Source organism: Megalopta genalis, chromosome 11 (assembly GCF_051020955.1).
Source record: "Megalopta genalis isolate 19385.01 chromosome 11, iyMegGena1_principal, whole genome shotgun sequence".
Classification (NCBI taxonomy): Eukaryota; Metazoa; Arthropoda; class Insecta; order Hymenoptera; family Halictidae; genus Megalopta; species Megalopta genalis.
In genome coordinates, this window is record NC_135023.1 from 7,451,045 (window position 1) to 7,478,213 (window position 27,169).

The window sequence follows — 27,169 nt, forward strand, 5'->3', positions numbered from 1 at the left end:
GTCTTGAATTAAAAATAAAATGACCATCAATTAGAATACGCATTCAACTATGCAATTAATTAGCAAATCGACCCAAATAACTGCTGTTTACTATACGTGTTTAATTAGTACGCAGAAAGGATGGAGCGCCTTTTTCTAGGAATAAGTAGATTTATCTTGCAGTGGTCAGACGTGAGTAAAATCGGTCGATGACGACCAGTTCGCAGCTTTTTTTCCTGAAGAATCAAGTTCCTACAGATTCATTAGCAAAACGAGACTGATATTTAAATGCATGTATACGTATGACGCTGGAAAAAAAATGAATGATTTGTCTTGCTGTTCATTTTGCTAGACGAAGCTTGGGACTTATTCATTTGAACGTATTCTAGACGGTGTGCCGCGATCCACGATACAGAACTGCGATCGATATTTATTATACCTGCAGCTATTTAATACTTATTACGTAATCGACGCAATGCGGTTTATCTCGCTTATGCTATAACTAATTATATTCGATGTTCATTGGATTACTCTGAAAAGTCGATGTATCGCCAGAAAAATTTTGCTGCACTCCGAACCGGGACTGCATATTCTTCCTCATTACGTCATGGTATTTTTACGTGGCTCGAGGCTGGTTGTAGAATCAATTGATCTTATGAAGCAGGCCGCGGATAAAGTAACGCGATAAATTACCTGAAGGTGTACTACCGCTGCATATAATTATAATTAATATTTTTTTTCTCTGATGTGAAAGTCGAGACAATTAATATTTTTCTGATTTTCAATTTTAGGCAATTAATATTTCAATCGGCAGAGACAGCTTTCCGCAGCAAGCAAAAATTTTCTGTATCAATTTCCAGATACAGAAACAACATCGACATTTACTTCTTTTCTGAATAATTTCAATGAGCTGAAAATAATTTAATTTTCTCCAAAATATCTCCACTAGCTTACATTTGATCTACTCCATAGAGTCATAAATGCAAAAAGTACTAGCAATATTTTCAGCAGGACATGTTCTACTGTAAAATTCATGAAAGCAGCAGGTGTACGAAGTAAATTCCCTAAGTCGCCGCCACCAAGTATCAACCCAAGCCATCCGACAGATGAAATAACTTATTATTGAGTTCCCATCAAACTATACCGGGTCTAAATTCACCTCCAGAACCTAGAAGGTAGACTGCAGGCCTGATTGAATCCGACTGTCGGCTGGATCCAGCTCCAAACCGAGCTCCCTGGAGCTCCGAATTGAATTTAGCAGCCAGGGACCCAGGCCAGACAGGACGGACTCGGGAAAAGTTCAATGCCGATACGAGCCGACTGGAGAGGGCTGGGTTGAACCGCAGCAAGAAGAAACTTTCTTCTAGCTGATCGATATGGCCGAAATAGGGAGGCTGATCACGTAGCTGGCCAGTAGGCTTTCTGCCAACACCGCGACAATGGCGAGTTCGCCGAAAATTAAGAACGGCCTGCAATCTGCAAACCTTCTTGATGCATCCTCTACCAAGGAGACGGCTGTTGGAAGCTATGATCCTTTTGATGCCGCATCCTCCTTTGTCTGAACCTGTTAACCAGCCACGATCAGCTGACTCGTCGATGGAGAAATGCTTCTGGTTCACTTCTCAAATGATACCGGGCTTTTGTGTCTGCGGCAGTTGTTTTTAAATCCTTTAGAAATGTCCCTGCAGATCCATCCATTAGGTATTTTCGTCATGCTCTCAGTATTCTCATTAATGCATCTGAAGGAAGTGTTCTGTTCAAGGTACCGACAGGATCAAAGCGATAGACTGTCTAGATTCTTCTAAGAATACAAAAGGAATCAACACTTTGCGCTAAAAAGAAAAAAAAAACAACGCTACGATAAACTAGTAGGTGACCAGGATTTTTTTCGGACAAGTCTTACAAGTAAATCAATTCATACTTAATACTACTTAACATGCGCCTACAGAGGAGTGAAGACAAAAATTTCCAATCAAATGCAGCCATCCGTTTCCTGTACATCGCCACGGCAGATTTTTCAGTAAAATTGTACGAAGAAAGTCTGTCTCGCTGCAGATCATCCATCATCATAAACCACAAACTATGGGCATTTATTACGTATCACTAGCGTGACGAATGAAATCGTCTCAGTAAGTTCGCTGCACAGCGTGAAGTGCGAACGATCTCTCCAATCAACAGTTAAACGCCTGCCATAATGCTTATTCCTGAACTTGAGACTCTTTCTCTACTCTACAGGGTGACCAACAACTAATTACGAACTTTCCAGAATTTGTATTCGACTAGGAGAAGCAGAGAAAGTGCAGCTTTCTTCTTAGAACAACAGAGATCTCTGGCGTGCTTTTCAACGATCCTTCAAAGTATTCTAAAAGAAGAGTTATTACGTCTGGAGCATAGTAATCATGCTGATCAGCAGTCCGCAGAAGTTCGAGAGCAGACGACTGCGCGAAGCCCCAGGGCAAGAAGTAATTTAAAATTTTTCGGTCCTATCGGATCTCCATAAGCTATACATATGGGAGTAATACTCTGACGACCGTGATATAACTTGGTTTCAAGTTACATAAACTTTTTCATAACGATAGAACAAATTTGAACTATGCAGGATTAAATTAATTGCCAGAAACTGGTCAGTGAAACTGGACTTGAACGAAGAAGTTGATGAAGAGACAACAACCATAGTCGCGTGCTTCGACTCCGTTCACCTTTCAGCGAGTAAAACGCGGTGTCTTGCGTGCCGCGGACATTTTAGAGCTAATAACGGGGCTGCAGCAACAAGTGTCACTAGATAATGATGCGCGAGTAGCGTGTGCCGGTTTCCTCAGATGCTAATGCGTCCGGTTACCGATGCCGGGGACCAAGAATCCGTTAAACAATGCCTCAACTTCGCTAGCCGCAGAAACTTCTTCGAAAGAATACCGGAGACAATAGGGACAATTCCATTCTCGTCGGAACCAGATTCAGATTAATTACTGGGAAAAGTTTCTGGGGTCCGCTGGATGAAAATTTGTAATTTGGTCTGCCCGAGACTCGCTGGAGAACGAAATTCTCACTTATCCAGGGCAGGAACTGGCCCTAATCCGAGAAGCGTGGAACTTTTATGCATTTGGAGCTCTACTTCAAAGTAATTATACCTGAAGCAATTAAAATTCACTTTAGACTCTCGATTTTGTAATTAGGAGAATTATAATGATTAAATTCACTCAATTTGTACAGTAAACTATGCGTGTCATGTGCAAATTTGCAAGATGCAAGGACACGTTGACATTAACAAATAACAACGGCATGTCTAGCTTACTTTCTAGTTTGTTTGTCTGGCTCATTCCAAGATTGATATCCAGGGTGAAATTTCTGCAGGGGAAAGTGAAACGAAATCCCCGGATATGTCTTAGCAGCGTGTTTCCAATAGAGTACAGCGTGCATCGAACTTGATCCAATCCGCAGTTACTGGTCACTTCTTAGAAACGGTGGAACGCTTAGAGTAACAACAATAAAAAGCGACGCTAAATATAGGAGTGAACGGGCAACGGTACGTTATAAATATGCCTGTTTGGTGTGCGTTCCTGTGCACTACCCGGTGAAAAGTGTCCGGTATAGTGCACACGGGGGCACACGGTTCATGTATTATGGAAGAAATTCAATTACGCCCGCAAAGTTTAGCCTGGCCAGCAAGCTTATCAACGACGAAGGGCGACTTTTCTGATGTTTCGCATGCTGCCCGGCGAGCATGACGTAAGCAGATTGCCTGACGAAATTTCGTTAGTGTCGTTTCGGCGTCGTTCACGTGCTATGACGTCAGCTTGGGCCCATTCCCATTAACCGAATTGGTAGAGGCTCGTAACTAACACCTTCAGTCGACCCTGTTTTTCTTTTTTTGCTGACATCAAGGAGTCCAGACTTGCTATGATGTACGGTAGTGTCTCTAATGTCGCTTCTCATGCACCCAGAATTAATATACAATTTTTATTTTACACATTTCGTTACGTCAGTTTATTTTACTATTGCTGCCACTATCTCTGTGTCTACTACTGCATACGAAAACTTTCTGTTACAATTATAAAGTCTTCAGCGCCGCCTATAAAGTCTCTGGTGCAATTATAAAGTACTTCGATGGAGTTATAAAATATTTGCTGTAGTTGCAAAGTTCAGTAGTAGTTTGAAACTTCTCACCATCACTGGTCAGTTGTAAACAGTATAGTTAAATATTTGCTACTATTGTTAGTGTTATTGCGAGGTCTTCGATGCCATCGTTACCGAAATTTTCTTTGACAGCTTTCTCCTGAATATCTGCACGCTTTAAAACAGTCGCGATGGCAATTGTACTGGAGACACGAATGGAATTGAATTTCCTGGCCAATTGGCGTCGGAGTGGGTGTATCAAATCCTGAATGAAAGATAATGGGAAAAGTCCCGTTATCATTATCCGTGATATACATTTTGGCAACCGTTCCTGGCCGGGACTTATCTTCGGACATATTGCAGGTCTTCTTATTAATCACGACCCACGTGATTCACTCGCTAGAGACGCTAGTAGACCTAATTAATAATGAAACAATTCTTGCAATCGCAAAAGATATTCCAAATGAATTCCTAACAAATTTCAAATTTCTGACTAATAGCAATTACTTATCACTTAATCCTGGCATAATTGCGTCTGCATATAGCGTCATACCAATTATAACTCAATTACTATCCATTTGTTATTCTTCATCGCAGTTTATTCGACTATAATTGCAGTAACACTGATGGCAACTACCTTCTAATGATTTATTCTAGAACTCTTCTAATGCTTCCGCCGTTCTGTACTCCGCCTACACATTTTTCCTATAAATGGATACACTCACTCTGCAGCCTAAAAATAACATACCAACAATGAACTTCTTCAAAATATTAAATACCCGAAACAATTTTTATCTCAAAAAGTTACTTACACCCTCTAAATTAATTCGACAAATTTCACAAATAAATTTCATCAGAATCAAAGAGGAAAAGTTGTTCGACATTCCATATGGTTCTAAATCAAATCCCACGGACAAGTTTTATTTCTCAAAGCGCACCTGCAGCTCCTAAATCAATCGCGCTATTATACCCTGAAACAACATCGCCGAAGTCAAAGAGGAACAGTGTGTTGCAATGTTCCTTATAGTTCGAACTCATTAGGCTAATATTGTACAACGAACAGCCAGCGTTTCACTTTCAGGTATCGCCTGGTGTTTCTTGGTTTGCAACCGGCGAGCATTTACCTCGATCTTAATGGACCCGACTAAACACGAAGTCTTTCCGCGGCATGCTCCGGCGTGACATACTGCGCCAAAGGACACACGCTACGTACATGGCGTGAAAGTTCTTCCCTTAATGGCGGTGTTCTGGTAGAACCGGGTGGTTTCGTGGTAGAAGCGGAGAACCGGCCGGCGAATTCGTTGTAAATAATCGTTTACATGGCGTGCAGCCGCCGGCGTCGGCGGCCCGACGATTGTTGCAGTTGCCGGAGCCCGTCACGCGAGCAACGTTATTAAAACTAAGGTCGTGATATTGATTTCGGAGGGGGGCCAGCCTAAACGAGGGAAACCGGCAGTTTTCGGGTGCAACGGAATGGATCCGTTTCCATAAACCGATCCGAGCCAGCAACATTTTCAGATCTTGATAAAACCGCCAAAAATAGTATTAAACCCAGCGAGATCGGGTCTAAGGGTCGAGTTAGACTAGAATCCGGTTGAGAACCGCTTCGCGGAGGTTGCATCAAGATAAAATGTTGCGCTGTGTAAGTGAAATATTTAGATTGGCTGCGTGGAATTTTAATTCGAATGCGTTGAGTTAGTGGTAATGCGAAATTGCAGCTAAATACAGGTTTTGGTAGCGGACGTTGGCGGTGATGACCTTGGGAATTTTAATCTTGAGAGGGTAATGATAATTATTGTTACTTATTCATTAGATCGAAGAATTGTTACAGGGGTTTTGCTGATAGATCTCCTTGAGAAACGTTGTTAAATATTTCCCTTGGAAAGATGAAAAAAATATTTTCCAGGATTGCACGAAAAGATGCAATCTAAGATTTGTGGACTGTGGTGAGTCATCGCCCAATTCGCTCCCTTATCAACTTATAATCTCCTCGCTGGTAACATTAAAAGCTTATGCTTAATTTCCTTGAATTCAAATAGGAGGTATTCGAATAAATATTATCTATATCTTGTACTTACTAAGTTCAAACGATTCGTATCTCCCGCTCATTTCCCAAAGTTCCTAACCTCTCCAAGGGTCAACCTAAAGTGCGGATGACAATGCGAGCAAATCGGATCGACTGCTAAATCTCTCGGCGGCGGATTGAGCAATTGAACGGTCGCGGGAACAAATCTTTCGCAAGATCTTCGCATCTGTTTTTCCCGCGTAGCGAACTCTCGTATTTTCCTCCGAAACCGCGGCGCGTGAAAAGCCGAATTTTATTTACTAATCGACCAGGTCCTTGTTTTGCAATATCGTATCGTTCGTTCGAGAGTATCGAGCGTAGAAAGTTTCGAGTGCACGGCGATATATAGGTCGTCAAAAATAAAATGTACACAAATACTGTCTCGGGCCAAGGGGTCCTCCACGCTATCCCGCAACTGTCAACCACCCGTCATCGGCCATATTTCTATGGAGACATTAATATCGTCTCTATAATTAAATCATTTGCACGCCGATCAACGCTCCGGTCCCCGGGAGAATGCGAATAGATGAGAACCGCTGCTCGTACGCACACAATCCAGCCAGTTTGTCACCCGGCACACCCCACCATCATTCTACGATTCCTTAATCGTTCTAAACGTTAACCGATCGAACAATACGCGATTGTTAATGCGTGTTATTAAACAATGACACGCTTGAAAGTACCTGGCCATTACTGTGCGCCTATTAACGTTGTCAGATAGAAAACGATGGTGGGCGGGTTTTCAGGGTCTTGTTTACATACCAGACAACGTCCATTCGGTTCAAAAGCAGTCAATACAGTTCCTTAAAAGGCAGAAACATCAACCGATTGACCTCTCTCGTTTTCCTGCGCGAAGATACAAAGGCGCTGCCAAAGAGAGAGGAAGAGTACGACGGCTTTCGTCCAATGAATCAGCTGAACATGAAAGCTCGGAGCATGCTCGCCCGATTAATCCGGGGGTGGTTCGTTCGTAAAAATATTGGTATTATTAAAAAACAGCGTACCTTCGAATTGCCGTTGCTGAGCCATGGTATGATGTTGTCTATGAACTGTCCGATGTCTTGACACTCGATACTCTTGTTAGGGTCGCCCAAGTAATTGAAGAGCAAAATGCCAACGTTTAACTTCTTCTTGATGTCCGTCGTTGACAGGAGCGGCATGAAACCGTCCATATCACGCGGATTCACCGCCATGGTGGCCTGCCGAGCGCACGTCTCCGTTCGCGCACCGTTCCGCGAGTCTTTCAACGAAAACTATTTCACGATGCACGAGAACCAAATAAAACGCGTCCGCCCTCGTCATGCCAACGACGGGGCCTCACACTGGATACATGGCTCGCGGCGAAACGAGGCTGTCCCCGCGATTTAAAAGCCACACGCAAACAGCGTGTGTACTTACACCTTCTTTTTCCCCGTTGACCGTCGCACCACGGCACCACGACCGCCGAGGTGTACGCCGCGATTAACGAGTCCACGCTAAACGACGGCTTGGCTCCACGACCGATTCCCCAGCGAGATTTCGTAAACTGTTACGCGACCGCACGCCGCCGACACCGTTCGCGTTTCAGCCTTGTTACCCACGAAAAATAATGAACGCACGAACCTAACGAAAATTTATCGGCACCGTGCACGCGACGCCATTTTCGTTTCGCGATCGTCCGTCTCTCTTCCACCGACGCGATCGCGGCGCCCAGTAGTTCCAACGGATGTCGCGGGAACTTGCATCGTTCGTTCGTTGCATCCGGCGAGCTCGATTTTGAAACTTTTGCACGGAATTTTTGTTTCCCGTTTTGCTTGCTTTATTTCCTGGCTGCTGTGAGTACTTTACATACTAATAAATTAATCGCACGATGGTTTGGAATCTATTATCTATGCGTCGGGTCTTGAATAGTATTTAATATGTATGCACGCAAATCTTTTTGTCGCTATGCACGGTACACTCTGAGATTCAAATTTGGCTATGTTGTATTTCAGTTATTTTGAATTTGATCGATTATATGTAGACTCTATTTTGCAGTAATGTGATCCGTTTTAAAATCTCGTTCGCATAAAGAATATTAATACAGTACTTGACGGTAATTGATCAGGATAAGTTCCATCAGTTTGAAAAAACCGTTAGATTTCGAACTCTGATAACAGAGAGTCGCATAGAATTATTTGCGCTTGTACATAGTTTTTGCAATCGTATTTTAATGAGGATGACGATATATACATAGTTACAGTCACATATACAATATTATATATTTACAATCGTTATTCATAATTATACGCCCGCGTCGTATGCAACGTCATCATCGATAGTTTTTAGCCAAGAAAATTCTAGTAAAATATTTAGGAGTATGGCCGCTTCCGACTCAATGTCGGCATATAACAACATTATTATGAGAATTTTCGCCGGCAATGATTGCATAGTTCATTATTGTTTGTTTGCAACGTGGGATCGAAGAATTTTGCACGCAAATGTTTGTTCGATAGTTTGCATTTATAACAAAGAAATGGAAATGGTTGAAACAAAATCTTTCGTAGATCTTCGAAAGGAAAAATGATTGTTTTAAAAAAATATTTTTGGTTAAAAGGTATAAATTTTTGCGATCTTTTGTACAATTCATATATGTATGGGTGTATATTATATGTATACATATATGACACTATTTTATAATTTCATTGTAAAAAACTGTATCGAGAACTTATAAGTTAATTGAAACCCATATTCACCGTTCATTTGATATAATTTGCTAAGTCTACTCAATTGAACAAAGGGTCAATACAATATTAACTTTTTTGTATTGTAAATTGCACTTCATTTGTCTTTGGTATAGATCTTTTTGTTTACATAATATCTTGTTTAGAAAATTAATAAATATTGCTTGCAGGAAATTATGTAATAAAAATAAATAATATCTGCATATGTATATACACATATATGTATATATTACTCTCTGTAAATAGCATATGCATGCATCTCTCGTTTAAACTACTCTTGTTACTGCAAATAGACAATCCAACCCAATTAGTGTGTAAAATAAATTGCAGATGATTATATATAATCACATTATAGAGAACATGTGTAAAATGTATTCTTAACATAAAACTCGATTACACTATTAAAACAGTGACATCATTCTTGATGTATTCATTTTACAACTGACTTTCGGTTGGACTGTCTAGCTACATGTACAATATAGTTATTTGAATATATTAATTATACTTTAAATATTTATATATCTCGACAACTACAAGGTACTTAGTCCAATAAATTATATATATATATATATATATTTCTTTTTATATCTCATCAGAATTGAGGAAAGATTCATTCAAAATGTTTTTGCTGAGCTTGGCAGATGAACACTATTACAATCGGTAATTATTAAAGCTTGGTATGTGAAACATTATGCTCATCGAAGCCGCAAATTTTCTATTTAGAATCACGTTATCTTACCTAAACAAGTTCTACTTAGCACTTCAAAGAAGAGCAAATCACCCTCATTCGGTTTATAATTTCCCGTAATTACAATTTTCTGGCTGGTGTTGCTCTTTAATATAAAAAGTGAATTGCTTATGTAATTGTACTCTTCAAACACAGACAAACAGAATATTTGTTTGAAAGATAAAACATTTTCTATAAATCGATGGAAAAAAATTCCATTCTTTATTACCCCTATATACCAATCGATATTTCGAACGTACGACGAACCAAAATTGCTTTCCCCTTTTAATGAATAATATAACTATCTAGAATTCACTACGTATTGCTTCTCTAATCGAATAAGTCTTCCACTGTACGTTAGATACTAATTGTGAAACGAATTTCATGGAATGATATCGAAACTGTCCCAAGTATCGATCAAATTGTTTCTATGAACATACGCACAGAAACTTTTCATTAGGCTTCACGATATTCACAGTATTTTATGTATACAGCACGTCAATAATTAAAATCAAACATTTGTATATGATATTAAAAACTCCTACCAACTTGAATATGTACAAATCATTTCTAATCAGAGCAGAACAAAAGCACGATCTGTATATAAGATTGCAGTAAATATCATGAATTAATTATGTTCTTATGAAATTGGATAGAAAATCAAGTCTCCTGTTATGAGCAATGAAGGTGCAGGAACTAATTACGTGACAAATTCAATTATAAATAAAGCTATACCTTAACTAGTTCGTTCCTTTATCATGGTTTCTGAACACTTTCTATTGTTGCATAGTTTCATTTCAATCGAGTCGCTCCCGTTAGTAGGTGTGCTATTGTTGTTGCTGCAGTTGTTGCAGCAATGGACACACCTCGACTAACGGGGTCCCTAATATCTCTTGGCATACTTGATTCATGTCAGGTTCCATCATGAGCGACGATATCTGATCCTCCGTTAACATCTCCACACTATTTTGTATACAACAGTTATTAGTAATATTCGAATTCAAAATGTTTGCAAAGTGAACACGTACCTTGCTAAACTTTCGCTATCGGACGTTTCTTCATCTGCATTCAGGTATGTCAGTGTTTTTTCTAGCGGACTAGGAACCTTTTTCCCCTTTCCTTCCACTTTCTCACACTTCTCGAACTTCTCCTTATCCTTCTCGATAGTTCTCGGTTCACTGGAACGTCTCTCGGTTAGACTGGATATATTCAACATCATCATTCCATGACTTAATAACTCTTTCACCCTCTCTCCAGGTCCGGCACACCACAGCATATCGAGTGATTGCCTTCTACTAGAGTTTGCTGCAATATTGAACGCAATGTTATGCACCTGCTTAAAATTATAGCATTCTAAAGTCATTGAAGTATTTTTCACCTGAGCTACCGCCGCTAGCCTCACCGCCAGCCGAGCTTCTAGTTATCCAATTAGCTAAACTACTGTCGAGCTTGCTCTTGCTCTTTATAGACGGACTTCTCGTGACCTCCGCTTTCTTTTCAATGCTCAATGTAACCTCGTTCCCTTTCGGCATAGCTGGTAGCGATTTCTGAGTAATTAATTTCTTCCGATTAGATATATCAGCAAATGGCTGGATAGTTCCGCCGCTAGCTGTTGGATTGCTACTCTCTGGACTCAGGTCCATCGGTAACGGTTTGTAAGGGATTTGATCATCGTCATCTGAGTATACTTCGTTATTATAATAAATCTCGTCTGGAGAATTGTTCAAGCTGATTTCCGTCCACTCCTCGCCATTTTGTGCGGTCGCATTGGTGGTATTTGTCTCCGCCGGTGTTTGAATGGTGACTCGTTTCTCCATGGGCGAAATAATGCTTGACAAGTCCGATAACCGTGACGTCGACGAACTGGTTTGATTCAGTGTTATGATATGTTTCGAGTCTGTTGCTGCAATGCTTTTTGGACGGTCCCGCTTTATGTACTTTCGAGGCTCCGTGGATGACAGATTCAGGTTGCTTAGGCCCAGGTATTCAGACGAAGGTTCTCTGTCGATCTAGATAATAGTAATAACATTATTAGAATAGAATAATTTTTTATTAAAGAGACTATAAGATACTCACTCTTGTAGGCACAGGACATGGTGCATTAGGACTCATTTTATCAGGAAGATGCAAGTATTCGTCGCTAGTGTAGTCTGTACTATCGGGTGATCCGGTCACACTGGAGTCCGATGAGTTTGCTGATTTAGATTGATTACCAGCCTGATTGACCGTGTCTCTTGAGTGTTTACTAAGGTCGTCTGTCCCGTCGTACCTTCTAGTCTGCGGAGAAATTAAAATTATAAATAATTTCGTAGACATATCGTATAATTTTTTGAGCAGTTAGTATATAGTTATACCCTATGAATTTCATCGCTAATTTTCTCTAAATTTCTCAGTGCCTCCGCGTAAGTCATTTTAGCGTCGCCCACTGATCTTTCGAGGGCACTCACTCTGAATTTCTGTTCCTCTAGCATTTGATTAAAATGTGCTTTCATCTCATAATACGGTCTGCATAAGAAAAGTTCATTAATTAATTCTTTTACAAAGAAGTTTGCAATTCTTTTTTATGTCTAGCTTATCATAAATGATATTATGCAAAAGCATGTTTATTGAATATTTTGAAACTCGTGCTCAAGGGAGGTGATTGAAAAGAATACATCAGTAAAGGGGTACTCCATATCACACACAAAAATTAAATGTCGTGGAGAGAAAAAAAATGAAAAAAAGAATATCTATCCTACTTACAACATGAGCAAGTTGTGCCTGTAGGCGATACTGTTTATCAGAAGCAAGCTGCGACGTGCACCCATACTGCCAACATGAATATAACCAAAAGACATAAATATTCTAATGTCTATACAAAATTAACAGAACATAGTAAACATTCAAAAATAAATTATCAAATATTTATATGGAGAAAAAGTAAGACGGTATGTTAAAAATCATGGGATAAAAAAGTATATATAATATATTATCCACAAAAAAAATATCAATTTTTGGAACCGATATATTTATTAATTGAATGCAGTACATTCCATGCATTATTATGTAAACTAGAAAATCATTCAATATTACTAGCCAAAATGAGGAAAAAATATATTACAAATACATACCTAGATTTAGCGATTGCGCGCTTTAAATCGCGTTGTAGGTTTTGCACTTCGTGTTCAGCTTTGTGATACAAAGCAGTGGTATGTCTGTGTTCTGCTTCTGATAATGCTCTTTCGTGTTCAGATTCATTGACCCTAGCAGTTGCATGATTTAACATTTCCTATAAAATTGTTTACATCAAGCTTTTTTTTAAGCATGACTATGGATATTTACATAGACTAATTAATACTGTTTTAATTACCTGCCAAGCATGGTCAAAACATCTTCCCTCAGTTCTTAAGCCTTCTTCAGCTAAGTAAACCATTTCTTTGGCTGCTGCATGTTGGCTGTTTGCTCTTTCAAATCTAATAGCTGCTTTTTGCGTTTCTTGTAAAGCCTTAATGATAAATTAAAATAGTAGATTAATGCTTGGAAAGCATACATATAATTTTATCTCCATAAAATATCTTACTTCTTTGGCTTTAAACCTAGCATCATAGTATGGCCTAGATTTCTCAATACAAGTACCAAGTTTCTTAGCTAAACTATCAATTTTTAATGTAGATTCACAGAGTAGTTCTCTGAAAGTTGCTCTTGCCTCCTAAAAGAAAAATAAGTGAACTGGTTATTCATTTTTTTTACAAAACATACAATATATAAAATATATTTTGGATCTCCATTTCTGACAATAAATTCAATATAATAATACAAATGATCATAGTCTATAGGTTGAACATTGAACTCATGTAAATAATAGAATCATACTTACATCCAAATCAACTTCGAGCTTGTTAATATCATCGGTAGCAGTATTTAATCTTTCAAGTTCAATCTGAAAACACAATTGATGATAAATATTTTGACTGATGGACATTGAACATGAAATTATCAGCATATTCATTATAGGGTTACCAGATGGCATAATATAAAAATAGTAGACTTGACCCTCCTTTTTTCTACTCCCTTAAAAAATAATGTCTCTCTAGTAGATTAATTATAATATTAAAAATTCCAAAATATTTATTATAAAATATATTAGCCTAGTTTTATAAAATGATTTAAATTTAATTACTTCTGTGGATCTCCAGATGGTGTGACAGCTATACTAATTACCAAAAAAAACCTAAATAATACACAAAGTTTAATATATTCACATATTTACACAAAATTTCAAAACAAATTATTTTTAGGAAACTGTGTAACTAAAAGTATATTTGTTACCATTTTGTAGCATTGTCAATAAAGCCCAGAAATAGAACAATAGAAAAAGAGTAACACGTGCAGAAATGGCATATCTTAGAAAGTATGTATGCATTCTAAGAACAGTACATCTGGTAACCCCATGATCCGGGAAAGGGAGATTAACAAAAATATAGATCACTTTACAACGTGGCAAACAGAACATACAGCTATGAAAACATCACAAGTTTGAGGTGCTCGTAAAAGATTCGAGAAAGATCAGCAAAGTATGTTCTAACGGCAAACGGGGTATAAACAAATGTACTGACCGCGTCAACGTGGAAATGTCAATATCATAAGTGGCTGGCTTCTGAAAGCCTATCAATTATTCCCCGAAAAACGCAACGGTTTACCTGCACTCTGGGATCCACTGCATCGTCGACACGATCAGAATCATCAGCACTGTCTTTCTGCACACGTCCACTCATAGTTCAAGCTAGAACCAAATTTTATTTACAATTTTTCATCCCACCTGTATCGTCTGCTACATTATCAGGTGGCCATGTTGAATGCCAGAGCGACTGACAGTGCCGTCCACGTCGAAAACGGTCAAGGGCACTTCTAAACTAGTCCGCCTTACTTATTCCTTTTTCTTACTGAAACTTCAGAGATTCTTTCAAATTTTCAAATTCGATTCGATTACAACCAACAGAGTAGCTTTTAACTGTTACAAACCCATATAGTTTGGTGTCTATGTACGTGCAGGCATAATTTTTCGCCAAGACCAACTTTTCCAAGAGCAAAATATGCTGCAGGTATTTTATTTAAGAAAGAATAATTCCATTATATACTTTCGATCAGACCAACATATTTTATACTTTAATTTGTCATAAAGTGTCTCGTCATCTATTATTTGTTATTTAAATTGGGTCATTTTATATGTTATTCAGGATGAACTGAAAATTACAGGAAAGACATGGAATAATTTATTAAGTTCGTAATTAGCCTAAAGCTGTAATCTTGTCGCTTTTAAATAAATATAATGGGATTTTCAGTACATATGTAATTGGAACGAAATCTGCCGCCACAAAATGACCGAACATGGCCATAGATAAGAATATGGATGGATGTACGTGTCCCGAATCCGTTTCAGTTTTCCAGTATGTTATTGTAATTATTAAGTAGGTATGTATCTATTATAAAGTGCAATCTTCCATTTTTAATTTGAACCTTCAAAATTAAAAAATCTCAGTAGCAAACCGGTCAAATATTATTCGTACAGACATTGCTCTTCTGTCTAATTTGTGGAGGGCTCTGGAGTTCCCTTACAATTTCGTGTCGCATTACCGATAGTTCACGAAAAATTAGTACGTTAGCAAGAAGCGAATATCTTGTATATTTCATTCCTACTACGCATGCTGAACATTTGAAAGCAATAAATGTATGCGAAATACGATATAAAGTGTAATTATTTTATGTAATAGTACACACATATATATAGCAATAGTCTTGCAGATGTCTTTGCAAAAAGAGCATTATATGTAATGTTTGTACGGATTCTAAGTCTGTATCGTTACCGAGATTTCAGAAATTTAAGCTTCTTAGTAAGGTTCGAGTATGCTGTATACCTCATTTACATCGCTGCACGTTTTACGATTGGAAAGCTACAAATTCATACGTAGCGTATTTCCAAACGATGAAAATAGTACCTATAAAATATAATAAACTGCGAAAAGATGTCAAAACAGGGAATATCACAGTTATTATATGAATACAAGAAATCTTTGCACCACCAGAAAATTTCAATATTTGATTGTGCATGAGTTATTTACATACATATATAAACAGCAAAAACTTGTAGAAATGTACAAAAATTGGAATCTTCGTGTATCTTCGCGGTACGAAGATCCCGGAAAATCGGCATACGAAAATTCACCGAGTGTTACATCTATCCCTATAGATCATAGTCTGTGACATAGTCGCCGGCGTTGTCCAAGATGGCGGTTCTGGTGTCAGTCACCGCTAGAGGGAGCACGGAACTCGAGAGGCCCGCCTGAACTCTCTCGAGCAAACTTTTTCTCATTCGCATCGGTGGTTTCTGTGCTGTCGGAACAGGTGGATTACGTTCAGGGAAAGCGGACGACGCTGGTAGAAACGTCAGTCGGCGACGTCGCGCAGTAATTCGTTGTCGGTGAGTGGAACTATTCTAATTGCATCGAAACGCATGAAACCGCAGGATCCGAAGCTCGGCGTGTTGTGGCCCGGCGTTTGTATCCAGGGATCACGGACCAAAGTAGCAAACGGGGGAAAAAGGAACGAAAGAAAGACACAGAAACAGGACGACGGTGCAAAGGGAAAAGTTTTTAACCGGGGAGACTTTCTATTTCGGTATTTTTACGCGCGCCGCCGCGTACAGCAGCGGAATAGCGAAAGGCAACGGAGACCGAGGCGAGGATAGCAGTCGGAAAGAGGTAAACGCAAAGGTCTGTCCGTGATTCCTGGACACACGCTGGCAAATGCAACGCTCCTTCGGCTGAAAGGCGATCGCATACGGTAATTCCAGATGAACACAGCTTTATCGTTATTCACGCTGTTTGTTTATTCGCCACGGACTGCACGGGCACCTTACATTTCAAACGATTCGCGCTTCTTGGCTTGTGTGCCATGCGTATTTTACTGCTAGTCAGAGCTGGACATTAAACTTTTTTATTTCGTTCGAATGATGAAATTAATCGTGATCGACGATTGCTGTGCCGGTCGTTAAATTGAAACTACCAGCTGTTTTATTTCGAGATATTTCTTGATTTACGCACACGTATTCAAATCATTTTCATCTTATTTATGTCAAAGAGATCAATAAATTAGTATCCTAACAATTGCTGTTTGGAAACTATGTGGAGATAGGAGTTAATTATTAGCACAATTGATGCATAACGCTTCGATGTCAGCACCTGGGTAGGAATACTTTCATCTGCCGCCGACATTTGCCCGTTACCTTTAACCGCGACACCAACGTGGTCCCACCGGCTATTGCCATTGTGCAAACGGTACCAAGACGATGCCACCAAATGGCAAATTGTAAATTCATTGTAATTGTTAGTCATTGATTATTATATAATGTATTGCTCAACTCTGGTTGGTGTGCTTCGAACATATGGTTCAAATCCATTTGAATAAGTTGAGCATACTGGTGCTCTGAACTTTCTAATGGTACCTTGGGTTCTTCGATTTCTTTGGAACATTTGTCTCAATATTGTCTCTTAACTTATGAAAATTTCAACTTTACACAGGCTCGACACACTTAACAGTATTTTAGAAATCTTCCTATGGTATTTTTAGCAAGATCCAACTGCAACTTTCCATAATTTAAGGAAACAAGGTATCATTTCGCGGTTAAACTTTCTGCATCTTCCTACACAATAGGATTTCGCATAAAATACCAAAGTAGATACTAAAATCTGAAAACTGTCCACATTCCTAGGGTACCTTCCCCTCTAGTTGCACGAGATCAAACTGCTAAAAGATCCCCACGAATGTTCAAACCTGTGTAAACATTGGGAACGGTTCCAAAGTCCCAGCGGACAAATCGAGCTTCCGTTGTCGCGTGGCAAATCGCGTCAAGGACACAACGGGAAATGGTGAATACCATGGAACGTCATAAAGGCTCTTGGAGAATTGTAGGTACCATTGGCTGTGTCACAGTTAACTTATTTTGTATTCGTGCGGTGAAAATGTATCCGATGTCACGACAAACGGCACGGTACGTGGGCATGCGCTCGCGCGCTGCTGTATACACAGCCAAGCAGCCTTTTCGTTGTTACTGATTCGACGGAGTGGTACCATTGCTTGTACCGAGAGAGATCATTTACCGGGCTTGTCGTTTAATAAAATTCAAGCACGTCGGCGGCCGCAGATAACTTTTCCTATCGCGCGAACGCCCACTGAGCTCTCTGTCCTGCTCGGTTTCCACGATCGCCATCAGGCTAGTTGCCACTTTCTTTTTGCGTTTATCCTGACGGTTTATCCTTTTGCGTTTATTTCAGTGGTTAATCTAAACTACTAAAGGGTTTGGTAGGATTTGTCAACTTTATTACTATATTTACCGAAAAAAAACTAGCGTGCGTCGCCTTATACCGGTGAAAAGATTATTCATTTGGACGTGAAAATCTGTTGCAATTATTTCTGAGCCGTTAAGAGTTCCAAAATGAGGATCGTAGATGAATCAAGTTGATTTGAGTTTGTCTATTTCGAGCGCTGCGTTGCAGAGAAGTGCTAAATGACCCCAGAACAATCTTCTTTTCTTCTTTACACCAGTGAACGACGGTCGTTACGTCAGCGACGCTCCGTGGAAAATCATTCTAGCGTTTAATTTCTCAGTGAACACGAAACTCACAAAGTGGTTGATGTAACGTGTTTCCACCCATCGGCCTGTCCATTACGTGACTCGTCGAAACGTGTACAGTACGGTAAAACTTCGTCGATGCCTCTTCGCAGATTTCACGTGGCGTCTATTGTTCGACGGAGAAGCATCGTTCCTCTGCACCACGAAATTTGAGGAACTCGACGCCCGACGTGGGAATATTCCTGGTGCATCGTTTCTGGGAATCCGGGGGCCTGCTACCTGGAGAAAAGTTTTTACTTTGGGAATGCACCGCCTTTTCTGGTGGACCTTCTCTTATAACGATGTCCACGCGCTCCATACTAATTCCGGGAAGCTTTAATTAGGTTCTGGATATTCAGTCGTGAAACCCTTAGGTTGTTTCTTACTATTGGAGAACTTCTTAACCCCTTGCGCTGCAATGAGTCAGAGTCGGGATGAAAAATTCATACGTAATCCACTGAATATGAATGGTATTCGCTTCTTTTAAATCGGAATAAAATTTAATTATTCTTTTATCAAAGTGTAGGAATGGGGAAAAAATGGAGACACACGAAGAACGTATTACAGTAAAAGTTCCATGAGAATGAATTCGTTTAGAAACAAGCTGTGCAAGAAATCGTAGTGCAAGAAAGAAATTCATTTTTCAGACATTTTCAAACGAAAATTCAGAGTGTTATGCACGAAATGATCAATTCGGATAATGGTAAAAAGACGAGGTAATCTCTAAGCCTGTTAACGTGGCATTACTTACGTAAAGGTTTCACGGATGCGGACACGGTGGTATTCTTTAGCTTGCTCCGCACGGCGGCAATTACCATACTTTTCGTAATTCTGTTAATCATATTTTGAGGGGCCACGCCTTATCTGCGGTTTCACCGAAAACATTCGGGTCTCAGCCTATCTTGCTGGTAATCTACTCAACCACACTCGGGACAACCGCAATCATATTGAAATTGTTTTCGAACTGCCCGAGACTTTGATTAACCATTAAAAGTCATTCCAGTAACTTGGGCTCGGAACAATTGAATTTTGTTTCTTAAAAAAGGTGCCATCTTTCCTGCGGAAATTTTATGTCTTCCCTGTTGTAACTCTGTTCCATTTTAACTTCGTTCATTTCAGTTTGACCTGGAAGTCGTTAGATGAAAATATCCTGCTTCGGTAAAATCGCTGTAATTTTGAACACAATCGTACTTTCTTCACCTAAAAATTTCTACATACTCCTGACAACTTGCCGAATGAACCCACGAACTTTTAATTCACTGCGTCTATAAGTTTCACCGAGAAAAATTCCCAAAGACAATACTTCTTTAGAAAGTCTTAAGTTCATCGACCTGCAAATGGTTTGTGTGGTCGCTATTAAAAAGATCATCGAAATTAATTCTGCAGTGTCAATGCCGAGACGACTTTTCCACGGATATGGTCGTGCAATTCCACGAGCAATAAAAATAATGATAATAACAATTCATCCATTATCGAATGCAGGAATGCCGAGTTCCGCGATTATAGCGGCGGCGCAGCGTCGCGCAATAAATCGATTAAATCATCGAACGTCCCGTTTCTTATGAGAAATATCCATGCATAGAAATGATCGAATTTCCATCGTGGAATCCATAGGCAGCAGCGTTTACAAGAGGATCGGCCACGTGCTGTATCCGAGAATCGTTTCCGCGGTATCGTTACACAAGACACGTACCATCAGCTAGACGGTATCCGAGGCGCGCATAATTATTCAGTCGCCAGGCATGGCTCGCGGTGTACAATGTAATTAGAAGCTTGTGCGTATGAAAATGAAACAGACGAGATCGAATGCCGGCCAATTATTCTCGCGTTCGGAAGAAAGGATCCTCTTCGACCGGGGGATAACGACGGAATGCCGAACACGCTTCGGGGTTCCACGGATTTCTATAGATCGACGTGATCTACGCACCTTTGGTTCCTTTGCATAGAGATAATGGCTGCGCGTGACTCGCGGTTACATCGGGAACAAAGGGGAACGAAAAACCCGGAGACGTCTTCCTCCAACGCGAGCTTTTTCCGCTCCCAATTACACCAGTCTGTCACGCCATTGTTCCGCGGATGTAATAATCTTTCCTTTCTCTGTTTACCTAACTGTTCGCCAATTAGCTTTATTTCGCAATCGGGAGGAACGTTAGTTTGACGAAAACTGTGCGAAGTTGCACGAGGCCTTGCTAAACAGAACTTACCGTTGTTGCATTATTTTCAATCGATTCAAATTCTTGAGACACGAAATAAATATCTATGCAGCTGCTGCTGCATGTAATTGGTGCAAGAAGCCTTTTATTTTGCATTCAAGTCCGTAGTCTGGTTATTATAGATAATACGGGCATTAAATATAAATTCTCCTTTCTTAAGAATTTCTTAACGCCAAAATATTCCAATTAGGCTCCGAAGTCAATCGTAGTCTAATCGGTTAAATACCTTACTATATTTTGCTCACCGAAAATTAGTTTTCAATTCGGATCAAAGACTCGTGTCACTGACACACGCCTGATCATCAGTGAAAGCGTTAAAAGTATGATTCGCAACAGTACGGCACCGAGTAGCAAAAAGAATGGCCATTGTTATGAAGATCGCAACCCTTGCGCGTAACAGAGCCGTGGACGGTAACAAATCTATGCGTGTGCGAGGAAGCCGGCGTATGTGTATAACGCGTAATTAACGCGTTAATGGCCAGCCGAGGAATAGGATTTCCGTGTTTGCAAAGGGCGACGGGACGCATCGATTCTGGGCACAGGTGCGGTCCGCGTTTATTCGTCGAAACGGCCGTCGATTTTTCTTCTTCTTCTCTACTTTTTCCCATCGACGGCAGTTTCTATCTGCGAATCAGCGGACAAAAAACGCGAGCACGACGCATTAATTACACCGCTCTTCCCGTACACTGTGCACGTAATCAGCTGGTTCCTCTGACCATGCTCTTGACCGCTTCGCCGGCATGGCAGCCGCCTCTCTGCCCGCATTTTTGGTGCGCCAACATTGTGTCGCCCATCGGACGGGTCGATGCCACTTGTGTGTACCGGGTGCCACTTTCCATTCACACTCTCGTTTCTTCGAACGACTCCCTTCAATTTTGTATTTTATACGCCGTTTTTATTTCATATAAAATACGATCAGTTTCTAATGAAGCCCCGATAAATTGGTTTCAGCGAAACACTTTGAAGCGAGGCCGAAGTCGAATTTCTACCACGGCGGCTTCCGTTCCAATCGCAATAAATTCTATCCGATTCGTTAATCGCGTTGCAGATCCGATAGACGGCCGATCCCGGTGGAATAAGTTTCAATAACGATTACGAGCAGGGAAATGGCCGTCGACGGGAACTCTGGTGTCCAGTCTCACTAACCTTCGTTTACGTATCGCTGACGCGGAAATTATACGCGGTGTATCTATCAATTCTGTTCCACGGACTCTTCCCTCTTCCGTGATAGTGATCGTCGGTGAATCGCGGGCCTGGAACCCTTGCCGGCATATCAATTACGCGAATAATTGAGCGTCCGCGGGTCTCGGCTTCTAGAAGTTCCCGTGTTTCAGCAAATCATTGGAAAAAAGAACGTTGCGGATACGTCGTCGACAGCATCCTAAACGATTAGAAACAATGATCTCCGGTGTAACGAAGCAGCAATTTTCAGAATTTTCGCGATATTCCATTTTTTTTCTTCATCTTATACATGAAATTCGTTATAATTTGATATTTACATCGTTGTTCGGAAATTATTCTGATTACTGGTAGTTAATTGGTGTCTGGCGAGATGTACATTAATTGTGAAACAGCCGGTACAGTCTGATACGGATTTCTAGATCTGTACGTGAGCAGATCTCTTTCTCCGTAGGAATTCTTCCTCGTTCTCACGCGCACGCTGCTCGAAAAAATAAAGGAATAAAAGAAAAGCAACTCTCACCTCAGCCTTTTATCTCGTGAAAAGGAAAAAGCAGCTTTAGGGGATTAGAGAAAATTACTGAATTAAACAGCGGTTGCAGATAACTGTGCGAAATTGAGTTGCCAGCTAACAAAAGTGCATTCCTATCGCGCGAGACCAAATTAAATGGCACAGTGAAATTTATAATCATCCGAGGTATCTAAAAACAGACTGTGGAAAGCGCAGCTGCCACTTTCTTTCTAAAATCGATGTTTTTCTGGTCCACATAACCGAATGTTTGTACACTGCTCGAGTCAATTCGACCAAGAACAGTCCTCTGCGTTCAACTACAATTCCTTCTGCTGCAATACATTAATCAATTGAATATTAACAGTTTTTATGTTAATATACATGCGAGATAACTAAATTGCGATCGAATCAAATTCTCAAAATACGAGCGCCCCTGGAACAACCCACGATTCAAGTAGCTGAAACTGCAATTGATCTTTGCAGAAATGCAAATTTGCATATGTTAGGTATTGAACCCAGCGTTGAACCTGCCGCTGGATCTCTCCGGCATGATCTCAGCCGTGCATACGCGGCTATGCGTCGCCCACTAATATCTGTGTCAGGCATAGTGAATCGAGATATACTTTCCCTGCTTTCGCGCGTATCCACTGTCCAAGACGAGTTCGCTAGCAATTGAGCATTGTCCGGGTGGTAGACAGCAGTGAAACCGGAACTCGTGAAAGTTCCAAAAAGATCGACGAGACGGGAAAATCGTTGCCGGTGTGCGCTCACGGTGGTGATACAGTCGTCGGCGGGTTCTGCTCGAACGATTTCTGCTGTTTCTATGCGGGTCGCGTATCGCAGCAACGACAGCAATTTATGAAACACCCCGTAGATCCTACGCAAACGATTCGCGACGCTTTCGACTGGCCGTATCGCGCCGTAACTTCGGAAATAAACGTTACATTTGTATGAAAAAGAAAATCGGTGTCCTCTCTCCGAAGAATTTCTAAATGGATCCACAAAGTTGAAATTCGACACGTTCGCTAGTTTCGTCGAGAGAAACTAATTTTCACAAAAATTTCATTCATTTATTTAACCAACAGGCTAGCGTCGGTCAACGACCTCCCGAACTTGACAACAGCTGCAATTAAGAAGATTTTCATTTAAATGTAGACAGAGCGGATACGGCTTACGCCCGATGAGTATGTCTGTCATACCGCCGTGTGGTTGATTTGTGTCTTGCAGGAATTCTTGATGGAATTGCCATAACTCAGTTCAGGTAGCCAGTATCCACTGTTTGCCGACGGGGATCCACCGTGAAATTGACGTTCGTCGAAGAAGGGTCAAAACAAAAATTGTGCAACCGCGTCTCTTCGTTGTTCGATCGTATAATGAATGAGGAGGCATATGCGAAAAAAACCGGTTTCCAGTCTCGTGCTGAATCATACCTAAAACCTGTCCGCTTCTCTTTCACGTTCACATTCTGACCGGTGACGTTCGAGCGACACACGTGCGACGGAGAAACATAACAATCTCGCGTTGAAACGGACTCCGGCTATTTTTCCGCGATATCGTGTGCAGGGATTCGGTGTTAGCTTATTCCGTTCCGGCGCTGTTACGTCCGTTTTCTGGAAACTCCGCTAATCGGTCGCGTCAATTGCGCGATCAGTTTTTACCACAAGCATCTGCATTTTCCAAGCCTTCGTATGTCACGATCGTCGTGTTACCGATTACATACTGAGAAATCTGTTCAGTGAATTTATAAGTTTATTTTTCTCAGAATTTTGGGCTCTGGACGACCATCAGGACTGGCAAATGAATTTGAATCTGGGTATCCGAGCCTTTCTACGACTAGCAAGTTGATCAAATCTGCTGGTTAGCTACATCAAGCTGGCCGCAGACGTAATATAGCAAAAACTAATAGGTAGATAGATAGATATTAATTTTTGATGAGGTGTTTGCAGCTTGCAAAAAACCGCCGCTTTACACCGTCCGGTTTATTGAATAATAATTAAAAACTAATTTATCAAGAACTTAGTTACTCGGACCTCGAGCGACCGGTAATCACATAGTAATTTCAAGATACAGTTCTCTACAGACGGCCATTCTAATCCAGGGCCATGCAAACAGCCCAAGGCCCCAGATTTCGATCGGCCCGAATCGAAGAACACCAGCCGCCGACTATCCCCGCGAGCGTTCTCACTGACTAGACATGAAAATCACCGACTTCCGAGGCTGCATGAAACCCGGGAGAAATTTAGGACGAGACATCGCGACAGGATGCTCGCCGCACCGCACCGCTCGGTTTCTGCTCCGTCTCTCCACCGGACCCTCGTCTTTCCATGTTCGCCGCAAGTCGAAGACCTCGGCGAAGAAACGAACGCAATCCTGGTTCGACGTGCCTACGCGTGGGAAACAAACGCCGAATTACAAAATCCGCGGGACACGAAAGTGGCCGGTCGAAGGAGGCTCGCGTAACAGAAATGCGCTTACGCGTTTCGTGCGAACCGACGCGATGTCGCACAATGAGAAATCCCTCGTTTTCCCCTGGCTCTTACGTGTTTCCACTTGTTGCCGTTGACCGAGTTCCGGCCTCTGCATCCCGATGAAAAAAGATCTCTGCCCTAGACGGAGCAAACTGGACAGACCAACGCAGACGTGGACAGACTAAGCTAGACTCGACTGACTTGGAAACGTAACTTGCTTCGAGTCTTTGATGAAAAATCATCCTTCGGGATCATTGTTCAGAACGCGAGTGATATAAATGTGGATTTAATGCTCTTGCTTTTAATTCTGGATGTTGCGAACTTCTTTTAAATCAAAATCAAATTCTACTCTTCGTTGATCAATATTTAAACATTAAAGTTAAGCTTGGCATAGGAATGCAATTTTTCTGAAAAAGGGTTAATCGACGTGGTTGTGAAGGAAATCGTTGTACAAGGGGTTGATAATGATATATTTATCTAACAGTTTCTTTTTTCAATGTAATTTTTAAAGCACGCAGCGTATACGTGTGGAAATTTCAATGAATCGTGAGAAACTAGATGCTCGAGTAAGAATATCGGAACGATTGAAATTGTTTGTGACGCTTTCTAGTGCATCAGGATGCATTTAAGATCCACAGAGAGCGTGTACGGAGAGCAATATTCGAATTGGATGTGGAAAGCGCCGGCTCATAATCGAAATCGCTGGAAAAAAAATGTTGTTATCGCCGGTCGATTGAGACGTAAATGGCCACGAGAATACGCTATCCTTCGCTCTCGACGATTCGCGACAGAAGAGGACGGACAGCTTTGGTCTCGACCGTGGCTGGCACCGCCATCCTCCTATCCCTTCTCATTCTATCGAATCATCTACGATCGCCGATCGCGCTTCTGTCTCCATTCCCCACCATTCTGTCTCCGATCTCTAGCTTGTCTGGTTTCCAGTCTTCGCACATGTGTGTGGTATCTCTTTCTAATCTTCTAAGATCGCACCGGTAGTCATTGGTTCTTCAAAAAAGAAACCGATCTTCCGTTATGGTGATTAGTCTCTCTTGAAAGAACGAGGCCTTGGCGCGGACGTTGGCAGAGCTTTCAGCCTTGGGAATCACGACGAACATTTAATCTCGGTGCAACTCTGGACTCGCGACGTTTATCTCGTTGCATTCGAAATTGCATCGAATTTTCGTGTACGAAGCTTGGATCTTTCATTCTCATTTTGTAGTTTTCATACGAGAAAATAGGAACTCGATGAAGAAACCGACGAAGTTTGAGTCGAATCGACGCTTTTATTGCGTCGTACTTGAAACGATGCTGTTGAATTTGCATGGAGTGCAGTTTCGTTGTTGATATCCCCACGTTATCTGCAGAAAATGTGCAATTCACATGGTCAATAAATAAACGCATCGAGATTACGTAGGAACTCTTTAAATCGTTCTATATTTTCATTTTTCTATGAAAATCTGCCATTCCTGGATCAGCGTCTTTTTGCCTTGAGTTTGCTATTTGTAAACCATTCGTGACGTTGTGACTTTTTCATTCACCAATTCAGAAGTTCTTGTATTTATTGTTTCAATCGTTAATAATTTGTTGTTAACATTTCGCTGTTAAACCTTTGCTGTTCAACATTTCCTATCATAGTTTTCCATTTAAGAAAACGTATGCAGCGTGCACCAACCTACCGCGAAGCGATGCAATTTAAATGTTGGACAACTCGCAGGCTGTTCCTGCCAAAATACCGCAGGAATTCCAGTAAACCGTCGAGACAATGAACGGATGAAGACGGTGCTCAAGGGGAACTTGCAGTTGGGACATCTCTAATAGCGATCAATTGCGAACGCGAACGAAAGTGGATGAGGAGGACCATGGTCTCGGCCGTGGCTGGTACCACCACGTATATCAGACCTCCTTCTCGTTCCACCGAATAATCTACAGCACCGATTCCCGACTCCCACGACTGGTTCCGCCAGTCGAGTCGGTCGAGATCGCTCGCGCTCGGCCTGTACCGATACCATTCGCCACTTCCAGGCCTGTCTTGTCCCGGGCTTGCTTCGGTTTCATTCGGTTAATAAACGCGCGCGTCGATCAGTCCATCACGAGCCGTCGCGTGGCTCGGGTTCTTTAAACTTTTCATCCTCTGACTCGCTTCTCTTTCTCTTCCTCCTTTCTTTTCTTCATCGATCGGACACCGAATCGGGCATGTGTCGCTAGTTTGGCTACGTTCGACGCCCCCTTTTTTGGATATTAGTGATCCGGAAGCTGAACCCTCGGTGAGTCGAATTTATTGACAAGATTTTGTCGAGCAGATTTTATACTTTTATCGAATATTTTTATTCTCTGTCGGTGAATCTTGTTGAACCTAATTTGATATCTCGCGTTCGATATTGATTTTGATACTGCTTGAAAGATTTGAGGGAGTTTCTTTCGTGGATTAGATTTCTATGTTGTGGAGATTATAATAATATATAGTTGTCGTTTCTGAAGAATGTGATTTTTGTTCGTTTTTCAAAAGAATTTATATGAATTTCACAATTTTTTAACCGTTTTACCGAACTTCGAATGAAGGTACAC

The 27,169-nt window shown here is 41.0% G+C and overlaps 3 protein-coding genes and 1 long non-coding RNA gene across 10 annotated transcripts in view; 1 reads left to right on the plus strand and 3 right to left on the minus strand.

Moving 5' to 3' along the window:
• Positions 1–7,823, minus strand: part of chb (CLIP-associating protein) — a 46,326-nt gene extending 38,503 nt beyond the window's left edge. For 4 of the 5 annotated variants that reach the window (XM_033480237.2, XM_033480238.2, XM_033480236.2 and 1 more), the window contains exon 1: positions 7,162–7,822. In XM_033480237.2, coding sequence (XP_033336128.1) covers positions 7,162–7,350 — 189 coding nt within the window. In that variant the 5' untranslated portion in view covers positions 7,351–7,822. Of the gene's footprint in view, positions 1–7,161 lie in introns of all 5 variants that reach the window. The other variant, XM_033480234.2, reaches the window with a different exon arrangement.
• LOC117226173 (uncharacterized) lies at positions 2,718–6,697 on the minus strand. The gene is made up of 3 exons (XR_013034459.1): positions 4,905–6,697; positions 4,600–4,825; positions 2,718–4,509 (listed from the first exon to the last, which is right to left on the minus strand). It is a non-coding gene; the product is annotated as an uncharacterized LOC117226173 (long non-coding RNA).
• A 503-nt stretch (positions 7,824–8,326) lies between the features above and the next one.
• LOC117226196 (uncharacterized) lies at positions 8,327–14,406 on the minus strand. Of its 2 annotated transcripts, XM_033480296.2 has the most exons (11): positions 14,266–14,406; positions 13,443–13,505; positions 13,146–13,274; positions 12,936–13,070; positions 12,697–12,854; positions 12,329–12,394; positions 11,941–12,091; positions 11,663–11,863; positions 10,965–11,595; positions 10,615–10,891; positions 8,327–10,549 (listed from the first exon to the last, which is right to left on the minus strand). In XM_033480296.2, exons 1-11 carry the CDS (start codon positions 14,338–14,340, stop codon positions 10,414–10,416), a joined length of 2,022 nt encoding a protein of 673 aa, XP_033336187.1. In that variant the 5' UTR covers positions 14,341–14,406; the 3' UTR covers positions 8,327–10,413. The 2 variants fall into 2 exon arrangements, with proteins under 2 accessions (XP_033336187.1, XP_033336188.1); XM_033480297.2 differs by lacking the exon at positions 12,329–12,394.
• Positions 14,407–15,888: 1,482 nt separating this feature from the next.
• Positions 15,889–27,169, plus strand: part of LOC117226200 (PTB domain-containing engulfment adapter protein 1) — a 31,093-nt gene continuing 19,812 nt past the window's right edge. The window contains exon 1 of one of the 2 annotated variants that reach the window (XM_033480323.2): positions 15,889–16,043. The gene's annotated coding sequence lies outside the window, so the exon portion shown is untranslated. Of the gene's footprint in view, positions 16,044–26,610; positions 26,869–27,169 lie in introns of those variants that run through there. The other variant, XM_033480322.2, reaches the window with a different exon arrangement.

Excerpts from the sequence above, each read along its gene's own strand:
- LOC117226196 (XM_033480296.2), bottom strand. The coding sequence starts at position 14,340 with ATGAGTGGACGTGTGCAGAAAGACAGTGCTGATGATTCTGATCGTGTC. Across the intron at positions 12,855-12,935 it reads GTTTTGACCATGCTTGGCAG|GAAATGTTAAATCATGCAAC; the intron begins GTAATTAAAACA and ends ACAATTTTATAG. Across the intron at positions 11,596-11,662 it reads CATGTCCTGTGCCTACAAGA|ATCGACAGAGAACCTTCGTC; the intron begins GTGAGTATCTTA and ends ACTATTATCTAG.